General features: G+C 42.2%; 1 protein-coding gene across 1 annotated transcript in view; it reads left to right on the top strand.

Annotated features, from left to right (window-relative positions):
* Positions 1 to 10,467, top strand: part of Alk (ALK receptor tyrosine kinase) — a 699,186-nt gene that overhangs the window by 503,898 nt on the left and 184,821 nt on the right. The window contains exon 5 of the mRNA XM_028778974.1: positions 7,016 to 7,143. Coding sequence (XP_028634807.1) covers positions 7,016 to 7,143 — 128 coding nt within the window. The remainder of the gene's footprint in view (positions 1 to 7,015; positions 7,144 to 10,467) is intronic.

The raw sequence follows: 10,467 nt of genomic DNA, 5'->3' as shown, positions 1-10,467 counted from the left end.
GGGTCTCCAATTCCTCTCCCTCCAGCACTGGAGTGACAGATATCTACTATAGCACCTTGCTTTTGCATGGGTGCTGGGGATTCGAACCCATGTCAGGTCCCCAGACAAGCACTTTATCAACTGAGCCATGAGTCTAACCCCTAGGACAGTGCAAAGAGCAAGCAAATAGCAAAGCCAAGGCTGCTTGGATGAAAGACCTCATGGCATTCACATAGCATTAGTAGAGAAAATGTGTAAGCAAGAGAGCACTTCACAGTAGAATCTACACTGGTTGGACATTTTCTTCATGATCCCACAACAATTCTTTACATGTGGGCTGACTTAAGGGAAATGTATTAAGCTGAATAGTTTTTACTTTCTATGAAATTACCAAAGTATACTTTAAGGAAAATGTGAAAGGTATGTGTGTACTTCCTGTCGAGATGAGGAGAGAGCTTCAGCTGGTGTCCTGTCCTCTGGTATTGATCTAGACAAGCTCCCACTGGCTTGGCTCCTTGTTTCTAACATGTCTTCACACCTTCTCACCTGAACTGAGCCCTTGTCAAAGAGAGAGGGAGTCTGAGCAAAGACATGACAGAAGAATGTCAGCTGTGCCACACAAACTGTGACAGGGTTACACTTCATAATAACCACCACCACACTACTGAGTTCTGTGTGACAGGGACTTGGATACTTGTCTGATTCATATAACTTCTGCCACCCCAACCCAGCTCATGACTTTATCTATCCCAGCTAGAAGGTTCATTACCACCTAACAGCGTGACTGTCAAGGCCAGTCCAGAACACGAAGCTGTCCATGTCTTAAAGTTTCATTTCCCCAGCCATGTTTTCCAGGGCTAGAAATTGAAATAAAGATCGTGGCAGATTGTTCTAACCTCAAGGAGTTTAGAAGGGCAGTACCCTGTATGTCAGATCCCAGCTCTAAGGAGAGCCTAGATTGACTCTCAATGAATGTTAACAGTGTTGTTTTCTCTGTATCAGTGCTGCTAGTGTGACTAGTGCTGCCATTGCAGGCAATGTTTGTATTGACTTGACTTGTCAGGTAGAGAGCATTAGTGTATCAGATGGGATTTTTCCTCTTTGGAAACTCAAGTATCCCCAGGTCTTGATTGTGTAATTCTCTGACGTATTCCTGTTGGCTCTTGGCAAATCCAGCTACCATGAGTTGCTTGTTGTGGTAACCATGTGGGTTTCTGTACTGCCCCCTCCCCGCATCATCCTACTCCCATCAACCTACGTCCTTCAGTGCCTCCTCAGGGAAAAGGCATCATTAGCACCTGGACAAAAGATGGTTATTGTTAGTGAGTGAACATGAATTTTTAGATTCACCCAGCTCCGCTACCACATGATTTTTGCCCAAGAATGTCAGAATATTGTCAGATTTAATAGAAATATGTTCAGTTGTTTCTCCTATCCTTCAGCAAATATTGGCTGAGCATTCATGTCACATAAGACAGGATGCTGAAGGTCCATCATCTTGCCAGGGAGAAGGTAGGGACGTGAAACACATGGATCATCTTCCCTGTGGAGTTCAATAAAAAAAAATTCCTCTCATCAGACAGGACCACTGTGGATCCAGGACATATACTCTCTGTCCACCTTCTGCCTGGGTATTTGTGCCAGCCTATAGTCCCAACTCCCCAATTCTTGCCTAATTTTCATAACCCAATATTAGGTGATACCTATTCTGATCAGCCAGTCTGAGCTATCACTCTGCCCTCTATGCCTCGGACCTATATACCACTTGCTTAGCTCTGATGCCCTGATGCCCATTATATACTTCAGTATATATATTTTTTCTCACCAGTCTTGAAGCTACTCAAGTGCAAGATGAATCTTAAACTCTTTGTAGACCCATAATAAACTTGAGTATGTAGCAATGCACAGTAACACCTGAAGCATGGTGGCATGTCAACAAATGTTAATTTGCAATGTAAGCAGCCATCATCTTCTTCCAGGCTGCAGGAAGCTACAAGGATGAAAGAGATGCTGATCTGAAATGTGGATGGGCCTTTTCTCAGTTTTGAGAAGATAGTTGGTCTGTGAATCACAATCTAAAGCTAACATATCTTCTTGTAGGGATGTCCCAACACAATTTCTTAGAGTCGTGTTTCTCATATGAAGACTTACTTATGTTTTGCTTTATTTAAACAATCACAGTAGCTGTTAATTCTGGAATCCTTAGTACTCTTCTCACTCTCTCTAATGTACCATCCTTTCACCACTACATCTCAAAAAGAAATTGATCTGCAGACATTTGCCTGGGTCAGTATGATTCCATAATGTGAGTTGTAGTCTTCTATAAGAATAAATCTTTTGTTGAGGACCTACTGTGTAAGAAGTACTCACTTTTCCTGAGTCTTTCTCACAGATGCTCAACACAATCTAGCAAGCCAAGCATTATGGCTTACATCTTATGTTGGTTATTTGGGGTAGACAGTTATATTGGATGGTATAGTTAGTTGGCTAGTTGGTTGGTTGGCTAGTTGGTTGCGATAGAGTCTTGCTGTATATCCCAGGATGACCCTGAGTTCATTTTATGACCTCTATCTTAATGGTTAGGAAAGGGAAACCCATAGAAGTTAAATCACTAACATGGCATAGCTAATAGACTGTGAAGCTGAGAACTGAGTCTAGGTCTCACTCGCTTTCCACATTACAGAATTTTAAAACCATTTCAGAGAAACATTTTTTTATGAAAGCTTATTTGAGGATTTGAGAGTTCCATCTTTCAAGGCAGCTTGATATTGATATCATGCACACTGGGACACTGCCCAAAAGCAAAGATATATCCATGGCCCCCACAAGCTGTCATAAAATGTTCCTCCATTGAATGATTAAATGAGTCGGTGCCTTCGTGCTCTTGAATCATGGCTGCCACCTCTGTAGTCTCATTAGTATCTTGCCCTATAGCAGATGTTATCAAGAAGTTTCCTTTAAGTATGTAGGGTCTGGTTGAGGGCAATGGGAGAACATGAAAAACTCATTTCTATACCTGATCTTAGTATTTTTCTATGGATTTCTTATCTTACTGCCTGCCCAGTGTATAGTCTTTTAAAAACCATGTCAGTGATCCATCTGGCAATGCCAAGAACATACACCCTTCTCTGTCTCTGTGATCTTATTGATGGAAATGCAATTGAGTGGGCAAATCGATCCATAGGCCATGTTGTCTCTGATCCTCAGGACCAGGAAGCAGCACTGTATTCTATTTGTAGTTAACTCAAAGTATGGCTTTGAACAAGTCTCCATTTCTCTAAAAGAGCAAGACAGAGGCTTTGTGTGTAAATAGGTCTGTGATTGAAGACTGATCTCCGTTATCCAAACTCTACAAGATAACTCATACAAGTTAGTTACAGCTTCCAGAATTTTCATAAAACACTAGAACTATTTAAATGCCAGCCAATTAAGACCCATAGAGAACTTTTATCCTAGTGGCTACATTTAGCTAATGAAGAAAGTTATACCCAAGGAGATGTGGGAAAACTGTCCAAGTCTAAGCAAGCCCCAAATCAGAATTAAAAACTTCTCTCCACCAGGTTAGGAATTATCCTTGGTATTCAAAACAGGTCTCCTGGATTTTGTTTATTTGTTTGATTAGTTGCCTGGTTGGTTGGTTGGTTGGTTGGTTGGTTGGTTGGTTGTTTTAGAGGTACTTTTGATAGCCTCTAATTTATTCTTCATGTTGTAATCACTAAGCAAAAGTGGATGGGTAGGGTTTTCCTTAAAAAAAAAAGTCTTGCAAAATTACAGACACTTTTTTGAGAATAAAATTGGTTGAAAAACATGCAAAATTTTAGACAGTTTCAGAAAAGTGTCTCATCCAAAGTCATCAGGCAAATGAGAGGCAGAGGCAGGCAGAATGTGGAACTGGAGAGCTCCAGAGAGACGTGTGAAAGATAATGGATTGTGACAGTCTGTCCATACAACCCTTCTGGCTTCCTAAAGTCCAGGTGGACGCCCACACTGTCATATTGATTGATTGTAGCACCCGTGCTAGAATGTCACAATCCCCAGCACATGGATATAGTTGCACATCTGTTTCTAGAAAGTTCTCGGTCAGAATACAACCTTTCCCTTTTGAGGATAAATTGAGTTGTCAACAGTCAAATCGGGGAAAGTAAGGCCCCAATGTGCTGGGTTTGTGACCACTGCGAGCCAAGCAAAGAAGACGGGAGCAGGGAGAGACGGGGACAGGGAAGCTTAGAGCTTGCTTTTTATTTTTTCACCAGGCTTTTGGGCTGTCTCTTAAACAAATCTGACCCTAGGTACAAGCTTGCCCTATCCTAGTCCCAGCTTCCCTGGATATAAAATACATGTTTGGCAACTGCTCGGAAACTTATTAAAGTTTCGGCAGTAAACTATGAGAGGCCAGAGGATTTCAGGCAAAAGTTATTGCATCGGTAACTCAGAAACTAATTCCTAAAACTCCTGACACATTTATCCAGAGGGCGAGCGCCAATACAGAAATGGAAATCATTGTCGGGGGCCACTGTGTACCTGGAATTAAAATCCATCATTCTCAGAGCAGAGAGCTGAGATTTGAGCAGAATATGAGCGTACACGTACCTTTCAAGACACCTTTCCTCCAAACTAGAGCCCTTTATGGTTCAGAAGAACGTGGCAATTTCTGCATTCCCTGATCATTTGCTTTTCTTTCCTTAAGAAGTCCTCCTTACATTTTCCTTTCAAATATTTCTTTCTCTGACAGTTCCACATTTAAACTGAGAAGCCTCCTTTTCCTTATTCAATTGCACCAGTTTTATTTGGGATGGAAACCCTGCTGGGGACTGTAAGGCAGAACAAGCTTTACTGTAGCAATAATCCCGTCTACAGCGTCTATTGTAGGGAAACGTAACACACTTTTATTAACTGGCTGAACACTTGACTCCAGTGATCTGAATTAACTACAGAAAAGCACAGAGAGAACAAAAGGTCCCCACTTCATTCAACAGACATCCACCTCATGACTCACACCCCTGCATAGGAGGAACCCAAGATGTAAAACTTGGAACACACTTCTGAGAAGGGTCAATGTTGCCTTAAGCAATACCATTCTTGCCAAAAGTGAACCAAGACAGGTCTGCGGAAATGGATCAGTTGGCAAAATGCCTTCTAAGTAAGCATAGGGGTCTGCATTTGGATTAAATCTGGGTGTGGTGCCTGCTGAGGAACAGAAACAGGCAGATCTCCAGGGCTCCCTGCCCTCCCAATCTAGCCAAAATGCCCAAGTCCAGGTTAAGTGACAGGCCCTGTCTTAAGAACTAAGGTAGAGCATGATTCAGGAAGATACCCAGGGTTGACCTCTGACCTATACACAATCTACTCGCACATACATGCATTTGGACAAACACACAGAGACACACACAACCTACATGCACCTGCATATATCCACACAGACACACAGAGACACAGACATAGATGTGAAAGGAAAGGCAAAGCCAGAAAAGAAGACAGGTTAGGGTGTTAGTAAGTAAATGCAGAAATGGACCGTCAGCCTCACTGACTCAAGAGATCATACACTTCAGAGCTTACATGGACACGCATGTTGGCCTTGATTGCAGTCATTTAGGCAAGTGCACAGAGCAGCTTTGGTTCAATCACAACAGAGAGGAAAGCAGAAGCTACAAAATGCAGCCAGTGAATGATAGCATCACGCATATTTATCGCCTCCAGACATGCATTGAGTGGGGACATACGGTCACAGACAGGCACCTCTATGGTGGTACCATTTGTGTCAAATGACAGCTAAGACTGTACGCTGAGGTGGTGGCCATGGCTGTCTCCAAACAATGGATGCCTTGAGTTATTTGCTGAATTGCTGGAAGCTTACCTTTTTTTATTTTATTATTTTTACAGCAAACATCATTTTATATTGTGATGTGTGAGGTTAAAAGCTTTTCAAACAAAAAATTTAGTTTTCTGCCCCCAATTCCTTGTTTTTTATATTGCTATATTAAGCTCAACCTTATAGAATATTGTAATATGATTTCATCATTACATAACCATGTCAAAACCCTCTAATTTCTACTCTCATTTATCAAATTATATACTTTCAATGAGAGAAATTTATAATATGCTAATTATACCTCAATAAAATTGTTTTTAAAGGAAGATAATTTTTATTCTTCACAGAATATTGTTTAAATATACAATTGTAAATGAACCTATGTTCTCTCCTTCCCTGACTTCCTTTCTTTCTCATATGTATGTATGTATGTATGTATGTATGTATGTATGTATACTATGATATATGTCTGAGTCAAAGTTGAAAAGGAAATTGGATGTTCCAATAAGTGACAGGAGGCTAGCCCAAGAGGTTAATAGCACAAGCACAGCATAAGAATGCTCCTTTGTCTGGTCCTCTGCTCTCTGGCAGTGTCAGCATCTGAGATCACAGATGGATGCAGAGCTCACCATCCATCCCACTTCTGTCTGCTGTTCCCACTGTTTCTCAGAGTCCAGTCAATCTTAGATGCCTGTTACCCCAAAGTAGATGCTCCAGTACACTTTAATTTTGCTGCAATAAATAAATGGTCCTCACTAACCTTCCCATAAATAACCACACAGTAAACCTGGTGATTGAGACTTCGGAAGCAGATAACATGCCCAAATCAAGTGTTATTTCAAAGTGATAATTATGAATGGGCTGGTACCATTTTGGAAGCTGTTCTTTGATTCTGCTGCCCAGTTAGCTCCTGTAATGAATGTCCTTCCTCTACAAGACTAGCTACAGAACTACTTCAAAGATTTGAAGTTGCCTAGAAATGCCACTGCCTACAGTGAGTTTGAGAATGGCCTTTCTGAGTTCTCTGGACAAGAATGAAACAAATGTTTGTGTGGTTGCTCCCAGGGTCACTGTCCTCCGTACCTTTTGGGACTCCATCTCTCTGTACCCAGTAAGAATGTGATGTCTGAACTCACCACAGAGGAGTAAGCCTCTCTGAGTCAATTCTCACCCCTGCTTTCCTATGCTTCTCTTCCTCCCTGACCCCCCACCTTCCAATGCATCCAGCTGGACAGTGCTGCATGGGAGAATCGGACGCCCAGAGAACCCATTTCGAGTGGCCTTGGAATACATCTCCAGTGGGAACCAGAGTTTGTCTGCAGTGGATTTCTTCGCCCTGAAGAACTGCAGTGAAGGTATCCAAATCTGATTTTGCCTCTCTGTCTTCTGTAGCCTGTCTCGATTATCTCAACAATTGTGTTTAGCTTGACTATGAGATCTACAGTGATCAGGAACTGATTCTGAATATTATCAAGTGTGCCATAGCCCAGGCAATCGATTTTCAAAGAATTCTAGAATAAAGTTGTAACTACCTATCTTCAAACTTTATCAAGTGGAATACAGCCTTTCTTAGATAATATGTTAGCTTAACTTCTGTGGTGACAAGTGCTTCCCATTACTGAAAAATATTTTATTATGAAAAAACATGTAAATGGACAAGAAGTAAGTCGGATAGTACATGAATCCCCACATCACACCCTTAGTCTAACTTAGCAGTTATGCAGTTGTCAACATTCCGTCATTTTCTTTCGCCTACATCTCAATCCATCCTTCACCCTCCCCACAACTTCACAATAATCACTATTTGGCTTTTTCTGGAGGTAGAATTCACAACTAAGTATTTGTATTGGTTTTATCTCGGCTCTTACTAATGGATACCATGGAGAATGGTTAGATGTTGAATTTGAGCTTATCTTCGTCCAAGCCTAATGCACCTGGCCCACTATGTCATTGAATTTCTTTTGCATAAATGTCACATTTGTGACTTTACCTCAAGGTAAACTTTGATTCTTTTTTTTTCCCTTTATACCTTTGCTTCCAGAAAACCTAACCAAATGCAATACCCCACCACAGTGCTGAGGTTTCTGTAGGCCTTTGAGGAGCTTTTCTTCTTCCCCCTGTAGGGTTTGAGTTTCCTAACCTAGTTTTCAGTATCCTATTTTGCATGCATATTTCATTAAACACTGTTTCAAGTCTGAATAGAAAACACACTGGCACAAATTCTCAGCCCTAGGTGAGGCTGAGCCCCCTTGGTTCATCAGAAGGCCCCAGTCTACCTGAAGCATCCTTCCCAGAGGCAGAGAGTAGGGGGGATGGGTTAAAAGGAGTCGCTTTCATTGTTGCTTTTCTGCTCCTGTCCCTGCTTCTGCTTAGATTCCCACCAAAGGGCACTCACCTAAGGAACCTGTGACCAAAGCATCTTAAGAATGAATCCTATGATCCTCAGAAGGATAGGAAAGAAGCTTGTGGTCCCTTATAGACCTCAATTCTCAATTTAAACTATTTGTGAGCAACCATGAAGGCCTGGTCACAGATGGTCATCTGTTGTGTATAGGGCCCTGGATTTGAAGCTTGTGCCTCTTTGTTGTGAGGTGGGACAGTGACTCCCTGCTCCTGTTACTGTAATTCTCCATTCATTGATGGCTTTACAAGAACTTTACAAGTGAAGGTTTTCACTGCTCTGGCTTAGTCAACACTGATTTCTATGTGGGGGGAAAGAAAAGTCGTCACCCATGATGGACTGAACAGACTCGGAGGAGGGGGAAGGTGGTTAACCTGGGCTGTGGGCAATGCGTGAAGAGCAGGTGGTTTGGGATTGAGCCAGGGGTGTGTGAAACTTCACACACTTTGGATCCGTTAAGGTCTCTGGACAGCATCAAGTGTCACAGATTCTAAGGATGTCATTCATCCAAAAGGCACCCTCTGTTGAAATGTAACCAGTTAACAAATACCACAGAGAAAAGATGTCAGTTTACACAGATGCATAATCCCATTTGAAAAACATTAGGAGAGGAAACAGTTGTGTTCAAAGTTCCAGATATCAGGCCTAGCACAAAATGCTGCTCATATGACAGCTCTGTAAAAACTTTGCATTCTCGAATCAAGAATTTGGGCCAAGTACACAGATGTTTCGCCCCTTGCTTTGCAAACTCCTGTCACCCAGAGAATTTCTTCCCTTGGTGTTACACAGCAGTACATCTGTTGTAGAGCTTAAGCTTGTTTCCTGTCTGTTTCTCCATCCCTGCAAAACCAAAGTGAGACCTCCTTCCATGGTCTTTTATGACTCCGAAAATTACCTCTGCAGGGTACCCTCTTCTGCCTTTTCTTGGTCAAGAAACCTAGGGAGGTCCTTATAGTCTAACCACCTTCCTGTCTCCAGATCTGGAGGTTCCAAGTCCAAGGACAAGGTGGTCTTCGTGGGGAAACACTTAACCACTGCATTCTTTTTTTCACAGAGAACACATTAGCTACCAAGGCTTATGGAGGGGCTGGTGTGGACATGTGAGGAAAAATAAAGCCGAGGATGGAGATGTCAGAATTCTCTGAGCACTCTCAGCCGTCTTCCCACAGTGGAGCAAATGCCAACGATGTAGACAAGTTTCAAACATGGGAAGCATCCTGAAACTGCACTCCTGTATTTATGATCGAGGGGATTTAGGATTTGCCGTGGTTCGTACCTGAAGCCTATGTGATATAGGCAAGTCCTTGTATGTTCTGGAGCCATGGCTTTGGTTAGGTCACAGAGGAGAGAAGGAGAAAGAAACAGTTTCTTAGAGGTGTGGGTGGGGCTTGTAACATTCTAGCCAGGGCAGTGGAAGGGTGTGCAAGATATCTAGTCTATTACCTAATTGTGACTTGATCTCCCTCCTAATGAGGCACAGACAGAATATGAAAGGAAACACTATATCCCTTCCTTGGCCCCAGTGAAGAAGAACGCTGTTTTACCTCATCTGAGGAAAGCTGACAGGAGACATTGGGTACAATTCTCCCTGTAAAGGGGACAGTATCTATCTGTGGGGTCTTCATAAGGACAGGTTTACCCATTTCCTCTTTAAATGTTTATATCTGTCATAGTACGTACACTTAATAGATGCTCAGTTGACGCACACCAGTGTTGATGAAGCAGTCACATATGGTATGGCTAAGTGGCTGTCCCCCTGCCTATGTACTGTCTCCTACAAACTTAATGATACAGAGTGGGGACATCTCTCATCTTACAAGCAAGAAAATGGAAAGTCACAGGTGTTTCAAAACTTGCTGGAATCTCTAAATCATGGTTTCAAAGTTGATCTAATCACAAAGCCATTGATTCATCCTTAACATCCTGCCTTTGTAGAATGTACAGATACTTAGTTTTATTTATTACTGGATGCCTTAGAATGCTTTCAACTCTTCCAGTTTCTCTGATCCCTATAGCAAACTGAGCTTCCTGTCATTTTGCACTCTGTATCCACATGGGTGCTATACTGCTGACTCTTGACTGTTTTGAGACAGGCGTTCTCGGTGTGTCTCTGGCTTTCCTGGGACTACTCACTCTGTAGACCAAGCTGGCCTCAAACTCACTGAGGTCCACCTACCTCTGCCTCCTGAGTGCTGAGATTAAAGGTATGTCCCACCACTTCCCAACTCTTGAATTTACTTGTCACATTTTCTTAGCCATTTCTTATTCTTCTTATATC

Source organism: Grammomys surdaster, unplaced genomic scaffold (genome assembly GCF_004785775.1).
Source record: "Grammomys surdaster isolate TR1022 unplaced genomic scaffold, NIH_TR_1.0 343, whole genome shotgun sequence".
NCBI lineage: Eukaryota > Metazoa > Chordata > Mammalia > Rodentia > Muridae > Grammomys > Grammomys surdaster.
This window is presented reverse-complemented; position numbering and strand designations above follow the sequence as displayed.